Raw genomic sequence first — 18,858 nt, forward strand, 5'->3', positions numbered from 1 at the left:
CGGTTCCGCAGAGTGAAAAGCCGCTCCCGCCTCCCTCACTGTACTTCCTGTCACCATTTTCATGACCTCGCAATCATGCTGGTGAGTGGTGACAAAATAAACACACAACGCCAACACTGTCAATAAACACAAAGACAACATCAAACCTGTTACAGGTTCAGCTGCTTTTTCAGATAACTGATCTAATCACCTCAGAGCTGCACATTTCACTTCCTGTCTTCACCTGTGATGACATAATCACAGTCTGCGGAAGCCCATACACTTCAATCACCCGGGGACCCCTCAGATATATCCAGTGCTGCATTCAAAGTCCTGCATTTTTTTCAGGAACTTCAAAGACTGATGAGAATTAACACCTGATCTCTCCTGTCTGTCTGCCTGTCTGTCTGCCTTCCTGTATGTCTGTTTGCCTGCCTGTCTGCCTGTCTGTCTGTCTGCCTTCCTGTATGTCTGTTTGCCTGCCTGCCTGTCTGCCTGTCTGTATGTCTGTATGTCTGTCAGTCTGCCTTCCTGTCTGTCTGTCAGTCTGCCTGTCTGTATTTCTGTCTGTCAGTCTACCTGCCTGTCTGCCTTCCTGTCTGTCTGTCTGTTTGCCTGTCTGTCTGTCAGTCTACCTGCCTGTCTGCCTTCCTGTCTGTCTGTCTGTTTGCCTGTATGTCTGTCAGTCTGCCTGTCTGCCTGCCTGTCTGTCTGTCTGTCTGTCAGCCTCTGCAGCTATTTACATCATGAAATCTGATTAAGGGCCTAGACTGACTGCAGCAGAGTGTGTGTCTGTGTGTCTGTGTGTTAATGTGTGTGTGTGTCTGTGTTAATGTCTGTGTGTGTGTGTGTCTGTGTGTTAATGTATGTGTGTGTGTGTGTGTGTCTGTGTGTTAATGTGTGTGTGTGTGTGTGTCTGTGTTAATGTGTGTGTGTGTGTCTGACTTTCCTGAAGCCGGAGAAACCTGCAGCAGGCTGAAGGTGCTGCACCTGCCGCCCCCCCCCCCCCCCCTCCCTCTCTCTCCCCCCCCCTCCCTCTCTCTCCCCCCCCCTCCCGGTTCCGTTCCGGTTCAGACGCCATTTCTTCCTCGGAGGACTCCCGGACGGACCGGACGATGCTGACGCTGCTGACCTCCGTGTACCTGGTGGTGCGGGCCGTTTCCCCGCAGGTGAGTTGACCCTTGAACGCATCATTAGAGGCTGTGTGGGGATCCGGATCCGGACTCGGGCCGGTGTGTGTGTGTGTGTGTGTGTGTGAATGAATGTCAGTCAGGTGTCTCGCATCACCTTGTACCGATCCTCGGTGGTGAGGTGGGGGGAGGGGGGGCTCCCTGTCCCCGGGGGCTTTTCCGATTCATTTCAGGTGTAAAAAAAACAAACAACAACAACATGGCGGCCAGTTCCAGCAGGTCATCTTTAATTCAGGGAGATTTTGGCAGCTTTGGTGTCCAAAGACACAGGAAGTTAGACACAGTCAGCAACACGACATCCGGCACTAACCTTCAAAATAAAAGCCCTTCATTAAACGTTTTTTCCACTTAACCAAAATCAGTACCGAAATTGACAGCAGCAGAAATTAAATTAATATTAATAATAAAATAGTAATGTTTTAACTAGAATCACGCGCCGTCTTAAAATGTGAATATAGTCAAAATAAATAAATGACTTCTTTATGTAATATCTACGTTAATATTGAAATGTGCACCGACCCCGGGACCATGCTGAATAAACACAGAGATGAAAATCCAATACAGACATTAAATCAGTATTTAAAAACATTCAGCGTGCTAAATTACTGCATGAAGAAAATACTCCTAAATGATGCAACGTGACCACAGAGTGATGATGACAACCTTCAATACGCCTCAGACACACAAAACAAGAACTCAAATCCACTACAGAGGCACGAAGAATGCTGGTGTGCACGGTGACACAAGTGAAGTTACACTGTTGACATGTTTGGACGTGGAAATATGAAATTCTATTAAACCGTTTACAGTGTGCTTTTACTTTGAAGGCTGTACTGCCACGGTTCCGGTTGTTTTTGCAGTATTTGCCTCTGACTTGCTGCAGCAGCCCAGGCTGCAGATTATCAGCTCTGGTCAGAATCTGTCACAGAACTGAACCCAGCAAACTGGACTCAGATCCAACATGGCTGCCGGTGTCCTTCAGGCCTGAGCATCCATGACCCCCCACCTGGGGGTAAATTCTTAAAAAAAAAAACAAAAAAAAAAAAACAACCCCCACAGTTATCCAGTGATTTCTGATTCTGAAGTCTGCAAAAATATGTGGAATTATCATTCCATATTACTTTTGCTTTGAACAGTTAAAGTTTTTGTTTTAGTGGTTCATGAGTGGAGGAACTGTATGATTTTTATCAGTATTTTCCAGCTATTGTCGTTATAAATGACTTAACATTAAATAATGTTACATTTTGTTGTTAAATATAAAAAATACAGCAAAAAGAGCCCTGAATTGGTGAAGTTTGGTTTTTCTTTTATTCCCAAAAATTATTTGTTCCCTAACAAGCAGGCTTCCAGAAAGTAGAAGGTGTGAACTTTAAAATTCTCATAAAAACACTTTTCTATGAATCATAAACATTTTAAACTTCAGTTAAAGCTGGTTTTTCCATTAAAGGCAGCAGCTGTTCTGTCTTCCTGGTTGTTTGTTGTAAAAATCATGTTCTGCTCTATAAATGTCAGCAGATCAGGCGGCTCGACTCAGATTTACCTCCTGTCAGGACGCAGACAACAAGCTCAGCACTAACTTAACAAGATGGAGATTAAACCTGACAACTTCCTGTAGTCTGGAGAGTGAACGTGACCTCAACTGAACTCTGACTTTAAGGGGATTTAGTCCAAAAAGAATCAGAATCAGACTTCATCATGGACCATCTGCGGTTTGTGTTTCAAACACAGAACCACTCTCTGTTTGATGGGAGCATTAAGTGAAGCTGCCCCGACAGCCGTCGTGGTGAAGGATTTTAGTTTGATGGGTTAAAACAGTTTAGATTTGTAGAATCTGTCCGCTGAAATAATCTGATCGAAGTTTTAAGGTTGAAGGCTTTCAGGGATTCTTTCAGATGGTTCTCCAGACGGGTGTGAGATTTAATCAGCCGGTCTTCAGTCCTGAGTCTCTGAGACTTTACATGGATCCTTTAAGAGTTAACGTGTTTGTAGCCTTAAAAACACAGTTCATAGACACCTTAAGTGTCATTTCAGATTTCATTTGAGTGTTTTGCGTCATGCGGGCTCTTTTTGGGGTGATGTAGATGTTTTGGAAGACCTGAGAGGATCGTTCATTAGGTGGACCTAAAGGCCTTTCAGGAGGTTTTTGGGGTCCTTGAAGAGGTTCTTGGCGGAGTCAGAAGGTTCCTGGTTCCTGGTGGACACTCTCTGAATTAAAGTGGCCTCCACATTAATAATTCATGATCCAATGCGGCACCCGTCCCGGAGCTGCCTGTAGTTCCGCCGTTCCGCCGTCAGATGTCGCCAAAGTGAACTTTCCTTTTTAATGGAAAAGGAACCTTTTTGGAAAACCTTCGGCCATTTTCAGCAGCGGTGGGCGCGGTTTGATCGGAGCGGTGCATTGTGGGGGATGATGTTCCTGCCGTCGCGTCGGTTGAAGGAACATGTCCGGAAAAGACTACAAATCCCGCGGTGAGTCTGGGCCGACCGGACTCTACAAGAACCGGGCAGAGGTGACCCCTCCGTCAGTCCGACCGAGCCGGGACAGCAGAAGCATCTCAACCCGCTGCAGAAATGGTAAGCAAACACAACCACACAAAACGTTTCCGTCGATATCACGTGGTGACGTGGACAAAAATGGCGGCAGTGTGAGGTGTGAACTTTGTCGTGAATGATGGCGCCTCTCTGCGCTGCGTTCACGGACTTTACAAAAACAAACAAAAAAAACCCAAAAAGCAACACCAATAAACAGAGATGGTGCAGAAATAAACGAACAGCAGGCAGAAAACCGTGCAGATGTAACGGCAGTCGGTTCATTCATCCTCCATCTTAAAGTGGCGTCAGTAGGCCAATCACGTCAGCTGAGCATCGTCCGTTTGGATCTCGGTTAACAAACCGGTTATTTTAACAACTTCCGCCTTAAAGTGCACGTTAGAGCGGATTAAAACGCGCTTTGTTTCCGTTTTCCGGATGAACAGGAAACCTCCTTCAGTTCGGCCTCTGAAGAGGTCACCTTGTTTTATTCTGCCTGAATCTCACCTGTTTGTTTAAGCCTTAGATCTGCGTGAAGCCGTCACGAAAAGCGGAATATCCTTTAAATCCTTTGAGTTTGATTGATCTAATTCATGCCGAATTAAAGAGCGCCCCCCCAGTTATTAAAACAAAATGTAACATCAATCTGAATGTGGTTGCTGTCATGTCAGGCTGAAGGTCGTTCTACATTGCATCATTTTCTTGATGGATTCTGGTGACAAGGCCTCTAAATACAAAGGACAGGGCTCCTCACTTCTGCTTGTTTTGGGCTTAAAGCACATGAAATAAAACTGTTGTTATTTATCGAGGTCAGTGAACGCCCTCTGTTTTTCTCTCCTGCAGGCTGAACCCATCCGTGTTCTGGTTACTGGTGCCGCTGGTCAGATCGCCTACTCTCTGCTGTACAGCATCGCCAAGGGAGATGTGTTCGGGAAGGACCAGGTAAGACGGAGTCTGAGCCTTCATTACATAACCAGGGTCTCTGTCCACCCCCCCCTAACAGCTGGGCCCTGCTCTGTGTTGCGTAATAGAACCAGACTGAATAAAGAACATTATTTCAGCAGTGAGATGCCTTCAGTTTACCAGAGTCCAAATTAGACTGGGACTCGACACCACAGGCCTCAAATGGAAGGAAAAACGTTTCCTCTGTCGCTCTGCACAGCTGGAATGAAATCCTGCAGCAGGCTCGCTTACAGATGTGCAGCTTCATATTTAAGATGGTGTTTCCATTTTCATTCAGCTGTTCTTATCTTTTATGTTTTGGGAATGACGGTGCAGTTTTTTTTTTTTTTTTTTTTTTTATGTTTTTATCTAAAGCTGCTGGACATTTTCTGTCTGTCATATTTTCCTTCATCATCCTTTTAAAATACAGAAGTCTGTATTCCAACTAGATGAGTATCACATGTGTTCTTCAGAAAGATTCAATTAAGTTGAATATCATCTGTTGATGTCAATGTGACAGCATGCTATATCATGAGACCTTTCAAATTTCATGTCAATCTCTTCTGGAACTCACTTTCTTTTTTTTTTATTCAGATTGCACAAGGTCATCAAGCATGTAGGAAAATTATGGAAATTAAAATAAAAATCCTCTGAGCTGTAATTTATTTTATTATTTTATTTTTTTTTAAACTTAAAGGAAACCTGCAGAGGTCATAGAATTCTTAAAAACATATTTGTTCTCATGAGACACAGACAGAATGGGATGGAATGAAAAGTTGGTGCAACTCCTGAAAAGCCTGTTTGTGTTGTCTAAAACCTTCATGAGTCACTGAATGTGTTTGGGGTGACCTTGAAAGTCCTTTTGTTCAATGCCCAAGCAGGTGTTGCTCTGCTCTGACATAGCTGGCCATGATTTGCTGCTGAATGTCTCCGTCTTCTTGTCAGCCAATCATCTTGGTCCTGCTGGACATCCCCCCCATGCTGCCGGTCCTGGACGGAGTCGTCATGGAGCTGCAGGACTGCGCCCTCCCCCTGCTGAGGGGTGAGTAAACGCTATATTCTGCTGCTAAACAATTGTCTCTAATACTATTTTAGACCTTTTTATTGGGAATAAAAAAACGATTGTAGCCATCATGAGACACTAGATCACAACAAATGCCAACCAAATTACTTCACATTGGATGGGGATCATGAACATTTCAGAAATGGTTGTGATAATCATGAAAATCAGCTTTAAACTTAAATTTTAAATGTCTCCAGAACATGCTGAAGCCCACATTTTGTTAAGGAGGTAACCGCTTTTATTTTAACGTGACAATATCAAACAGTCTTTAATAAGGTGGCCTTTCAGTCTTAAATTGGGAGAATTGTAGAAAAACAGCAGCGCTGTCCGTTCTTTCGTGCACAAACAGCTGAACAAAAATAAAGTCAAAACGGCTCTTGGACCTGGAGCCAAACCTTTGTCACAGTTTGTCGCCACATTGTTGTCATTGTTAGTACCATGTACCGTGTTGTGGTGCCGCAGCCTGCAGGTCATTTTCTTATGACATACAGGAACTCATCCAACAAATACTGTAATTTAAACCTTTTTTAAGAAACCAAATGCAAAAATTATCATTCCATCTGCATATTTCAATATTAAAAAGAATCATTTCTTTTTTGCATATCAGCCCTCCCAATAATAATCAAGCATAACTTTTGCACATTTTAGTTGAAGTATAATCAAACTTGCAGTGTGGCTAAAAGCAACACCCAAAAAAACTGGAAATGCAGATGTTGTTGTAAAGTGTCACATTGTTGAGCGTTGTTGGGACCGTAGGTGTTGTAATGCTCCAGCTCAAACGCTCCTGACATAAAGGAAGATGGTTGACACAAGACCAACATAAATGAAATGTATTTGTAAAGAGAAAAATTTGACCTCTTTGCTGCCGTGGGGAGGAGGAAGGAGTGTCTGAGACGAGGCCTCTGATTGGCCGATCAGAGCAGCGGGGGGCCAACAATGGCGGAGGAGACTTGAACCCTGACTAAAGTCCAGTCTGATAACGGCTAAACAAAAACACGTTATCATCAGTCATCTGCAGACAGGAAGTCCTGAATCCTGCTGCAGAGTTTCATCCAGGACATACTCTTAGAAACGACCGCCCTGAAATCCAACTGATTTATTCTCATGTTGACATGAAATCATCAATGAACCTGAGTTTAACGGCAGTGTGTTCAATCGAAGGAGCCGCATGAAGTTCATCATTTAAAAAAAATAAATAAATAAAATAAAAATGATTGAAACACCTTAAATTGTGTTGCGTCCCAACATCAGCCAAAAAAAACACAAAAACATCAAATTTAGGATTAGTGCAATGTTTGTTTAAAACCTGGATTATTATGATCGTACATGTTTGGACAGAATGCATCAGTACAGGTTTGAACAGGACAGTTGAGGCGTCACAATTTTGTTCAGAATAGTTTTTAAGGTTCAGCCTTTAAGATGTGAAAAAACAGGCCTTTCTAACAGTAATGATGGTTGTGACGTCGTAATTATTGTCATAACTGAATCAATTAAACTGAAACTTTTCAGTTCTCAAACTTTAAGAAATGTTTTCCATAATAATAAAAAATAATCAGATTATTAGTTTGTTTTTAGAACTTTTCTGAACACTGTTTAATACAAAATGATTCTGAACAAAACATTTTGACCTTTTTTTTTTTTTTTTTTTTTTTAATAAAACAAAACCAACCAATAAATCAGTTATTAGCAGTTAATTAGCTCAGAGGTTGCAGATGGAAGTAAACTCGTTTCCATGATGTGAACCTAACACCTCCCCCTTCCCTCCCACAGAGGTCATCCCTACGGACAAGGTGGAGGTGGGCTTCAAGGACCTGGACGCCGCCATCTTGGTGGGCTCCATGCCCAGGAAGGAGGGCATGGAGAGGAAGGACCTGCTGAAGGCCAACGTGGCCATCTTCAAGACGCAGGGCGCCGCTCTGGACAAGTACGCCAAGAAGACGGTCAAGGTGACTCCTCCCCCTCCGGTTCTGTCACACCGTCACCGGATTCATTCATCTACTGATGAAATATCAGAACCAGCTCACCTGGAAATCAGAGATGATAAAAACTTAGTTTTGCTCCAAACCTCCTTAAATTAAATGAATTTATTTTTTTATTTATTTTTATTTTTTACGAAACATTTCATCAGACGCTCAGACAGGTTGAAAGGTTTTCGAAAGTCGACCTGCAAGAAACCGGATTTAGACCATCAGTCCAGGAAGTGAAAATGTTGACGCAGCATCACCCAACAAAATTCCTTCCTATTTCAACAGCGGCTGCGTTGTGTGTCACGTGAAAAGGGGTCAAAGGTCATCTGTTTTGTACAGCCTGTTTTAGCCCTGGTATTATGGGATGTTCGTTGGCCGACACCAGTATGAAAACTAACAGAACTAATCTAATATTATTCATCCATAAGTGATCAGTCTGTGATATTCAGTTGATCAGATTAAAACTGACTGTGGTTCAGATTCAAAACTCGTTCAATAGTTTCCTGCTTTCTCAGACAGTCAGACTGGAGGCCGGACTGTGAGAGTCTGACTCTGATCTCTGCTCTGTTCAGGTTCTGGTGGTTGGTAATCCAGCCAACACCAACTGTCTGATTGCTTCAAAGTCAGCCCCCTCCATCCCCAAAGAGAACTTCTCCTGCCTCACCCGACTGGACCACAACAGAGCCTCCTCCCAGGTTAGTGTGCGCGCACACACACACACACACACACACGCACACTGACTCACACACTAAATGATTGGCGGCTGTATCCCTGCAGGTAGCGATGCGTTGCGGTGTGTCCTCTGACAAGGTGAAGAACGTAATCATCTGGGGAAACCACTCCTCCACCCAGTACCCCGACGTCCACCATGCCAAGGTCAACGTCCACGGCTCTGAGATGGCCGCCTATGACGCCATCAAGGACGACGCCTGGCTCAGAGGAGACTTCATCTCTGTGAGATCCTTTTTGTTTTGTTTCTCCACATCTGTCAGCCATGATGATGGCGCTCTCCTATAGGTTCTCATTTCCTCTTCCTTCTGCAGACAGTGCAGCTGCGTGGCGCAGCCGTCATCAAGGCCAGGAAGCTGTCCAGCGCCATGTCTGCTGCCAAGGCCATCTGCGACCACATGAGGGACATCTGGTTCGGCACCAAGGAGGTCAGTGTGGACCGGGTCTGAATGTTTGACTTCCAGAAAGACCAAAGATGGTCATTGACTCTCTTGCTTCCTGCCGACAGGGCGAGTTCATCTCCATGGGCGTGTATGCTGGCGGAAACTCCTACGGCATCCCGGAGGACCTCATCTACTCCTTCCCCGTCCAGATCAAGGTGAGTCAGCCAATCAGGTGCCAGCTGTGTTGTTTGGTTCCTTCATAGGACACTTCATCTGACGAGGGAGACAGAATGAGTTTATGGTCTGTCTTTAACACATGATGTTCATTTTTTTTTAAATGATGGGGGGGTGGGGCCACTTTGTGAATTAAAAAAAAAAACCCTCTGGCACCAACACAGAACAAGACCTGGAAAGTCGTTGATGGACTCTCCATCAATGACTTCTCCCGCGCCAAGATGGACGCCACAGCAGCAGAGCTGGTGGAGGAGCGAGACACCGCCCTTGACTTCCTGTCCCAGTGACTGTCTCCCCCTGCTGGTCGACAGCAGCCGCAGCACGGAGTCCCACCTACAGCTCGGCGCTCGCGGCTCTGAAGGCGAAGCCCTCCACCATCTTCACCGTCCCAGCTGGTGTCTGAGTGTGTTTCAAGTGTATGTGTGTGTGTGTGTGTGTGTGTGTGTCTGTGTGAGTGTATGTGTGTATCACTTGGCCCCTTCTTCAGGTCGTCAGAAAACCTGTTCAGTGATCACAAATCTGGCCTCTTTCTGCGAGACACAGAGAGAACGTCTGTCTGTAGATGATACGATAAAACACAGTAGCTGTTCAGAAACTGTAATGGAACCTGTTGTCACCAATAAAACCACAAAGACCCCGACAGACCAGAACTCGGCTCAGTCATGCTTCTTTGTTCTTCGTCTCCCAAAGTGGCCTCATCTCACAGCGTTTTCTGTTTTTATGTCCAGTTGAGTCTGAAGCTCTAAAATATCTATTCGGAACATTTTATCCCAGCAAAGAAAAGTCTGGAGTCTTCTGTGGACGTTTTCTGTTAAAGATATAAAAGACAGTTAGAAAAGGTTCTGTCAGTGAGCTGAGCTGGAATCCTTCTCTCTTCTCTACTTCCTGTCCTTGAGGAGTGTAACTTAAACGAGACTCCTGTTTTAACATCTCTGGTGTCACAGTCAGACTTTTGTAATGACTCGCTTTGGCCAAATGAGGGCAGCTTTGGCTCTGAGCTGAACCAGACTGAGTGATCCTTAAATTATTTATTCATGCCGGTTTGGTTTTTGGTTGACATCAGAGGAAAGTTCACCTCCTGTGTGGTGTCAGTGGAAGGGAACGGCCCAGAATCTGCTTCAGGTTCTCCACAAAGTGAGTTTAATTTAAATATTGTTTTTACAGTTATCAACCATCACTGAAGTCCAGAGAGGGGAGCTATTTTATTTTCATTTGAGAATTAATCTGACAGCTGGAGGTCACACATACTTTTATTTTCTGATTGTTGAAGGATAAACAAGCTGTTTATTTGTTAGAGTACAGATTAAGTTTGGAAGTTAAACAGCAAAGAAATCTTTAATACATTTTATCTATTTAGTAAATAATTAAAGGAAAACCATAAAGGAGCTGTAATATATATATAGTAATAATTTTAGAGAGTTTTCATATAAAAAAGCATCTGAAATGAAATAAAAATATTAAATTGTAAATATTAAAAATTTAAGGATTTAATGAAAAAGATGAGCTGGACTAATTAAAATCAGAAACACCTGTCTGTCGCTGCAGGTCAGGTGGGCGGGGCCAGGTCGGCAGCTGCTTTTGATTGACAGATGTCTTCCGCCAATCACCGTTGAGATTGGCACAAACTTCGTCACGTGTCGTCAGCAGCATGTCCGGTTGTCTGTCTGAGACCTCCGGGACTCCAGACCGGGTCAGTCCACCGACCCGAACCGAAGCCTCTGCCCGTACTTCGACACTGCAGGTGGGTGAACCGAACCGGCCCAGACTGGGACCAGAACCGGGTCCGGGTCTCCGTTAGAGACACTGTGTGTTACTTTGAGTTAGTGTGTCTAAAATATACTAAACAGAAACAACAGTAGTGATTGTCTTTATTTAAAAATACAAGTGTGTGTTACAGTACAGAATAAAAAAAAAAACTTTATTAGATCACAAATAATAAAAACATGTTCATGGTGTAAATAATTAAATTAACTAAAGAAAGACAGCCAAAAAATAAATGAACATGTAAATAAAATGTGAAGGAATGAAATTAAAGCTGCAGGAAGCTGAGGCTGAACGTTTGTGATGTCACAGCTGAATTCTGCTGATCTGATTGGCTGACAGCATGTGAGCTAACAGTTACTCGTTGCTGTAAAGTGATGGTTGTTGAAATCTCTAAAGGCTTTTATTTCTTCTGTTTTTACCCACAATTCCACTGTTCTCTGCTAAAGTGGTCACATGGCTCCGAAACCTCCAAATCTAATCAAATCCTTATCAAAGTTTTAATGTAATTTCACAGATGACTCTTCTGTCATCGTCAACGTTGTCAGTATTTGATTTTTTTTTTATTACAAACTATTTTTAATGATTATGATCAGTAACAATCACATTTATTTACTTATTCCGCTGCTTGGAGCTCAAACTCAGATCGACTGATTTACTATATTTATTTTCTTTATCAGAGAAAATTAGAGGAATTCTCTGAAGTTCAGTTAATCAGTGAGATAATTTATTCTTTCAACTTTGCTCAGAAAATCTAATAATTTTATATTCCATACTGTTGTTGCTGTTGTTGAATCAGGTCATCAGTTGTTTTTCTTGGCTTTAAATTTGTGTGACGTGGAGGTCACAACAATGTGTGGGAAGGACACACACAGTGCCAGAGTGTGTGTGTCCGTGGGCAGGCCTTGTGTCGAGCTCGGACTTGAGGATGAGGAGGATGTCAGTTGTTCTCGGCTGACTGTTGTGGTCCTTCTGAACCGGGTCTCGCTCAGGCTCTGCTAAAATGTCTCTGCTCATCGCCGGTAAGATCTCGTCCTCATCCGAGGTTTTTTTTCCTTTTGTTCGTTCTGGGTTTGTGTTTTCAGGTTTTCTCTGAACTCTCTTTCTAAAAAGTTTTTATCAGATTCAGTTTTAAATAAATTTTTGTGATTAGATTTTTAATTAGTTTCATATTTGAGCTTAAATGTAAAAATTGTTGAATAGTTGAATATCTCCGGGTGGCCGGGTGAGGGTTTGAGTCCGACCTTTACTCCGTGTCCACTTCTCTCTGTCTGCTTCACTTCCCCGTCTGTCTCACTGCGACTGACGAAACAAACACAGCCAAAATAACAACGTGCTCCTGAGCGTGAAGAAGAGTTGTTGTTTTCTAACTTTGAATATCAAACTCTCGACGTCTGGGATGAAGAGCCAGATTTTAGGAAGGAGCTCTGACCTCAGCTGAGCCTTCATTGTGTGTCTGGATGTGTCCGTCTCCGGCAGACTTGACCTCCGCAGCCATGTCGGAGTTCCAGGAGAAGCTCCGTCAGCAGCACAAGGATTCGATGCACCGCGAGCTGGAGGCGCTGCTGGTTACGGCCAAGAAGGAGGAGGCGGAGGTGAGAGACGGCGTCGCTCTCAGCTGATGCGGTGTGTGTGTGTGTTTTGTGTTGTCTTTAAGTCGTACATTGTGGCTCCGGTGGAAACAGGTGCCGACTCCTCTGTGACAGATATAGAATAAACATCTGAGGTCTGAGGTTATCTGAGCACCACAGAGCTGCTGGGACACGAGGTGAACAACCCTGAGGTCTGCAGGGCCGCACACACACAGACACACACAGCTGCAGGAGTTCGAAGAAAACCTTCCTGTTCGTGCTCCGGTCATGTGACAGAAGGTCGACAATGATTCACTCATCAGTTCAGTGAATATGAAGCGTTATGTCCGGTCTGCACAGGATCTTTGTTCTTTGGAACTTCTGTGGTTTGACAGACGGATGACAAACTGGGGGGTCGACGTCTCGGTGTGTTTAAATTCTCTCCAGTTTCTAGTTTCTACATTTTACTGTAAGGAAGCAACGTTGAGTTTTAAATGGCTTCATCAAAAGGCTTCACCCCCCCAAACCCCCCCTCCCCCTTTACAAGAGTCAGCCCCCCATGACGTCACCCGTTGTTTTGGGGGACCACCAGTTTGCCATTTGTCTGGATCTGCTCTGAAGTCTGTCCTGATTGGGTGGTCCAGTGTGTCAGTTACACAGTAGGACCGCCCCCTAACCCCTCCCTCTAAATGGAGCTTCATTTAAAAAATGTTGTATTAGAAAACGTTTACTGAGTAGGAGGGACTTTTTCCCATAGACTTCAGTTCAGTCTGATTGGTGATTACAACCTGATGGTCATTAGACAGAATGAAGGTTTAAGGCTCTGCGACCTCACTGTGACCTCACTAACGCAGGTTCATACTTCGCTCTGTTTCAGATCTCCAGGAAAGACTTCGATGGCTTCCAGAAGCTCTTCCACAGGTTCCTCCAGGTCAAAGGTCCCTCCATCGACTGGGCCAAGATCGACCGGCCGCCGGAGGAGTCGGTGAGCACCCAGAACTCAGAGCGGTCCAGCTGAAATCTGAACCCTGGACCAGACCCGGATCCATCAGACTACCCCTGTCAGTCTGACGGGGTCTGGGGGAGCCTCAGGTTTCTGTGTGGATCCGCATCACTTCATTCACCTTCCACAGATTAGATTCACCTCCACGTCCCCCCATGTTCTCCCCCCCACGTTCCCCCCACGTTCTCCCCCCCCACGTTCTCCCCCCCACGTTCCCCCCACGTTCTCCCCCCCACGTTCTCCCCCCCACGTTCCCCCCACGTTCTCCCCCCCACGTTCTCCCCCCCACGTTCCCCTCCATGTTCCCTCCACGTTCCCCTCCATTTTCCCCCCATGTTCTCCTCCATTTTCCCCCCATGTTCCCCCCACGTTCTCCTCCATTTTCCCTTCCACGTCCCCCCACGTTCCCCTCCATGTTCCCTCCACGTTCCCCTCCATTTTCCCCCCACGTTCCCCTCCATTTTCCCCCCACGTTCCCCCCACGTTTCCCCCACGTTCCCCTCCATTTTCCCCCACGTTCTCCTCCACGTTCTCCTCCACATTCCCCCCCACATTCCCCCCCACATCCCCCCCCACATTCCCCTCCACGTTCCCCTCCACGTTCCCCTCCACGTTCCCCTTCATGTTCCCTTCTCTGGACTTGGCTCAGTGCTTTGTCAGGCTAACAGTTTCCCTTTGGTTCCAGTCTTTGTGCTAAGCTAGGCTTAAGTCCTGTTATCTGACTTTCCTTTGGTAAGAAACAAGAAGAGCTAGAACAAGCTAACGTAACCGGATCTGAGCACAGAGGAGGCTGACATTTAACACAGACTCACACAGACTCACACAGACACACACAGACACACACAGACTCACACAGACTCACACAGACTCACACAGACACACACAGACACACACAGACTCACACAGACTCACACAGACACACACAGACACACACAGACACACACAGACACACACACCAGCCTTTCCTCGGGCTGAAGGTTAGGACTAAGAATAGTCTGACCGCTGTAGCATGTAAAGGTCTGGCTTTCGGTCAGAGACATTTATCTCCTGAGGGACTCCGGACACAGCTGGGCGGTGACTTTACCGCCCCCACCACCACCACCACCCCCACCACCCGCCTTCTAAAACTGATTGTGATGATGATGCTCATCATCGTGTCGGCTGATCTGAGAATGTGAAACCCTAAACGTTGAATGTACTTATGTAAAACTCACATGCACGGGCTCTCGTGGCGGCGTCACACACTCCAGTTTATTTCCAACCATTCAGTCCTGCTGCGGATTCTCTGTTGCTGTGGCGATGCAGTTGTAAAGAAGGAGGGGGTGGGGGGCCGGTAAACGAGGCGGCGGCTCGTTATTTTTCACAGTAAAACAGCCGGCTGTCTCATTTCAGAGCCATGACGGTGTTTTTCTCTGAAGAAACTCTGAAGGCGGATTTTAACTGGAAACCTCCTGATGTGTTTATTAATGTGTGTCCTGCTCTCATCAGGTCCAGCCCTACGACAAGATCAAGGCCAAGGGTCTCCCTGACAACATCGCCGCCAGCCTCAACAAGCTCGCCGTGGTCAAACTGAACGGCGGTCTGGGAACCAGCATGGGCTGCAAAGGCCCCAAGAGTCTGATCAGCGTCCGCAACGAGAACACTTTCCTGGACCTGACGGTGCAGCAGATCGAGGTGAGACGGAGACGAAAAGAGGGAAACTATGTCTGACCGGACCGGACCGGACTGACCCTCCTGTTTGTGTTTTCAGCATCTGAACAAAGCGTTTCACACCGACGTTCCGCTCGTCCTCATGAACTCCTTCAACACTGACGAAGACACGAAGAAGATCCTGCAGAAATACAAACACCACAAGGTCAAGATCCACACCTTCAACCAGAGCAGGTACACACACGCACAATTAAATCCACATGGACAGACGGGGTTTATTACTGAGAATTAGAGATATTAATTCAGAGGTTTACCAAAGTGTGACAAAACAGGAATAAATTTGTGTCCTGGTGTGTTTTGTTTTTTGCTCTCAGGTATCCGAGGATCAACAAGGAGTCGCTGCTGCCGATCGCCAAAAACATGGGCCTGAACGGAGACCACGCCGAGGCCTGGTACCCGCCGGGTCACGGAGACATCTACGCCAGCTTCCACAACTCAGGGCTGCTGGAAAAACTCATCGCCGAGGGGAAGGAGTACATCTTCGTGTCCAACATCGACAACCTGGGCGCCACCGTCGACCTCTTCATCCTCAACCACCTGATGAGCCAGCCGGCCGACAAGCGCTGCGAGTTCATCATGGAGGTCACCGACAAGACCAGAGCCGACGTCAAGGTGAGCGCTGCCCGTCGTCCGTTCCACGTGACCTCGGGCCGGACCGTGACGAGGTTCTGCTCAGCCCCCGTTCCCTCTCCCTGCAGGGCGGTACCTTGATCCAGTATGAGAACCACCTGAGGCTGCTGGAGATCGCTCAGGTTCCGAAGGCCCACGTCGACGAGTTCAAGTCCGTCACCAAGTTCAAGATCTTCAACACCAACAACCTGTGGATCTCACTGCCCGCCATGAAGAGGCTGCAGGAGAAGAACAGCATGGACCTGGAGATCATCGTCAACCCCAAGGTGACGCACACAGACCAACGAAAGCCGAGCTAGGCCTGGGTCCGTTTCAGGATCAGGTGTCTTTAGAGCCTGATTAGAAGTCAGGGGTCAAAGGTCGGCTCAGTTAAAAGGCTTTAAGTGCTGGAGCTTTGATTGTTTCAGTTAGTTTATTTCCCACATTTTAAATCGACCCCTGAATGTCCCCCCCAGACGCTGGACGGCGGTCTAAACGTCATCCAGTTGGAGACGGCGGTCGGCGCCGCCATCAAGAGCTTCGACAACGCCATGGGAGTGAACGTCCCCCGCAGCCGCTTCCTGCCGGTGAAGACGTCGTCCGACCTGCTGCTGGTGATGTCCAACCTCTACAGTCTGGACGCCGGCTCGCTCACCATGAGCAAGAGGCGCGAATTCCCCACGACGCCGCACGTCAAGCTGGGCAGCTCTTTCACCAAGGTCAGTCCGATCGGGCTGTCGGTCCTGATCGGTTCATTCTCACCATAACTCTTTCATCTGGTGACCGTCTGTGTTCAGTGGAAACGTGGTGTTGTTTGATGTCACCTACTGGACCGGCTGTATTTACCTCCCGGTCCTCCAGGTCCAGCAGTTCCTGGCTCGGTTCGAGAGCATCCCGGACATGCTGGAGTTGGACCACCTGACCGTGTCCGGAGACGTCACCTTCGGGAAGAACGTCTCCCTGAAGGTAAATGACCTTTGACCTCGCACAGCTCATTACTGCAGCACATGAGCAGAAAGTGAATCAGCTGATTGATCACTTCCTGTTGATCTGACACTTTTTCCCCCAGTAAACAAAATGAGATGTTTGAGGACGCTGGGACATTAAAACGTTGTCTGTCATTTTGTAAAAACTGAATGATTATTTATGATTAAAGTCGTCTTCAGCTGCAGACTAACGTTCATCTCCACCAGGGAACCGTCATCATCATCGCCAATCATGGCGACCGGATCGATATTCCCGCCGGAGCGATGCTGGAGAACAAGATTGTTTCAGGAAACCTGCGGATCCTCGACCACTGAGGCATTCTGGGAAAAAAAAGGCAAGGCCATTTGCACCGTGAGGAGACTAGTCAGCGATGAACTTGTTACAGCCTGAAAGGGTCAAAGGTCAGCGTCCTCCTCCTCCTGAAGCACTTTGCAGCTCATGAAGCTTTTTCAGGAAGAAACTCGCCGACTGCGGTCCGATCACTGTGTCCCACAAATAAAACGTGGAACGTTGAGCATTGTGTGATTTTTTTTTTTTTAACCGTCAATTTTAGAAATGACAGGAAGTTGTTCTGAGAGCTCCGCGAGCGAAGAAGAAAATATTTTGGAAAAGCATCACGAAATCGGAAACAGAAATTTTGTAAAATAATCCAAAGTGTCTGAACAGATCTCGTCTCCTTTAAGAAAGAAAGAAGGTAGAGAGCTTCCATTGAGGAAAAAAAAGGTTTTAACTCGAATCCTTCCACATTTAAAATGAAAAAATAACGTAAAATAGGGAGCCTGAAAAGGAAATTTAGTCGGATGTTAATTTAATGAAAGTCCTTTTTCTTTGTGGCATAAACTTAAAAATATCTTTAACCAACTCAAGTTTGGGTTTAGTGTTTAGCATTTTATTTAAGGCTAAAACAGGAAAACGTTCCAGGATCAATAAAATCAAGAAATCAACTCAGAGGTGTGGCGTTCAAGTCCAATTGGAAAAACAGCCGACAGAACACAACAGAACAGTTGGAGGTTGAACGTCTTTGTTCAGCACAGAATTATCGATAAAGTTTGGATCAAACAACGTCAAGAAACTGAAACACAAAAAAATCTCCATCATCTGTTTTATTCACAGCAATGCTGAAGAATTCAAGACAGTTTGAGTTCCCAGACAGACTGTCGGACTCATCTGAACCCAACACAGTCCACACACACACACACACACACACACAGACACAGACACAGACACGCAGACAGACACACACACAGACAGACAGACAGACAGACACACACACACACAGACAGACAGACACAGACACGCAGACACAGACACACACACACGCACAGACAGACAGACAGACACACAGACACGCAGACACGCAGACAGACAGACAGACAGACAGACAGACAGACACACACACACACACACACACACACACACACGCACACAGACACAGACACGCACAGACACACACAGACAGACAGACACACACACACACGCACACACACACACACACGCACACGCACAGACAGACAGACAGACACACAGACACGCAGACACGCAGACAGACAGACACACACACACACACACACACACACACACACACACAGACACACACACACACACACACAGTGGTATGGTAGGCACACTGTAGTGGAGCTCAGATGTGTCGTCTCTGACTGAAGGCACTTCTGAAGCTTTTTGTTCTCAGGTGAGTCTCAGACAGGAAACTGAAGCTGCGACCTCATCAGACCAGACCGGTCCAGAGTCCACCTGGGCCCGCTGTCTCAGAACTACGGAAGCCCAGGAGGGCTCAATTATTTAATTCAGCCTTTAATTTGTCTCTGTCATAACGAGAATCAAAGATCTGGTCTGATCTGGTCTGATCTGGTCTGTGGTGTCGGGGTCACAGCTGTACTGATGTGTTTGGTTGCAGCTTCACTCAGAACCAGAAACTGATTTATTTTGTACCACCAGGTGAAGGGTAGGTGTGTTCAGGGGGGTGGAGCTACCTGAGAACAGGTCTGACTGAGGGGGGTGTCAATGAAATCTTCATGGTGCATTCAGGTGCCCCTCAGAAAACTGTGAATGTCGAAAACTGAATCAGGGTTTCACAGATCTGCTTCGGACCTGAACTGGACCCGAACTGGATTTTCTGATGAAACAAAAAGCTCATGCAGATGAAATCAAAGTACAGCAGTGATCAGCTGGTATTCATGCCT

General features: G+C 46.2%; 2 protein-coding genes across 4 annotated transcripts; both read left to right on the forward strand.

Annotated features, from left to right (window-relative positions):
- Positions 1 to 1,094: 1,094 nt before the first annotated feature.
- On the forward strand, positions 1,095 to 9,666 carry LOC115036885 (malate dehydrogenase, cytoplasmic-like). Of its 2 annotated transcripts, none has more exons than XM_029495318.1 (9): positions 1,095 to 1,148; positions 4,542 to 4,640; positions 5,586 to 5,682; positions 7,474 to 7,649; positions 8,243 to 8,365; positions 8,448 to 8,624; positions 8,714 to 8,827; positions 8,908 to 8,997; positions 9,181 to 9,666. In XM_029495318.1, the coding sequence occupies exons 1-9, from the start codon at positions 1,095 to 1,097 to the stop codon at positions 9,301 to 9,303; spliced, it is 1,053 nt and encodes a 350-aa protein (XP_029351178.1). In that variant the 3' UTR covers positions 9,304 to 9,666. The 2 variants fall into 2 exon arrangements, with proteins under 2 accessions (XP_029351178.1, XP_029351259.1); XM_029495399.1 differs by lacking the exon at positions 1,095 to 1,148 and adding an exon at positions 3,604 to 3,743.
- Positions 9,667 to 10,613: 947 nt separating this feature from the next.
- On the forward strand, positions 10,614 to 17,165 carry LOC115060770 (UTP--glucose-1-phosphate uridylyltransferase-like). Of its 2 annotated transcripts, none has more exons than XM_029528968.1 (10): positions 10,614 to 10,757; positions 12,257 to 12,372; positions 13,226 to 13,333; positions 14,840 to 15,025; positions 15,102 to 15,235; positions 15,376 to 15,673; positions 15,760 to 15,957; positions 16,147 to 16,389; positions 16,532 to 16,636; positions 16,864 to 17,165. In XM_029528968.1, the coding sequence occupies exons 2-10, from the start codon at positions 12,274 to 12,276 to the stop codon at positions 16,969 to 16,971; spliced, it is 1,479 nt and encodes a 492-aa protein (XP_029384828.1). In that variant the 5' UTR covers positions 10,614 to 10,757; positions 12,257 to 12,273; the 3' UTR covers positions 16,972 to 17,165. The 2 variants fall into 2 exon arrangements, with proteins under 2 accessions (XP_029384828.1, XP_029384755.1); XM_029528895.1 differs by lacking the exon at positions 10,614 to 10,757 and adding an exon at positions 11,636 to 11,799.
- The last annotated feature ends 1,693 nt before the right edge of the window (positions 17,166 to 18,858 follow it).

This window comes from Echeneis naucrates, chromosome 1 (assembly GCF_900963305.1).
Source record: "Echeneis naucrates chromosome 1, fEcheNa1.1, whole genome shotgun sequence".
In the NCBI taxonomy this organism is placed as follows: domain Eukaryota; kingdom Metazoa; phylum Chordata; class Actinopteri; order Carangiformes; family Echeneidae; genus Echeneis; species Echeneis naucrates.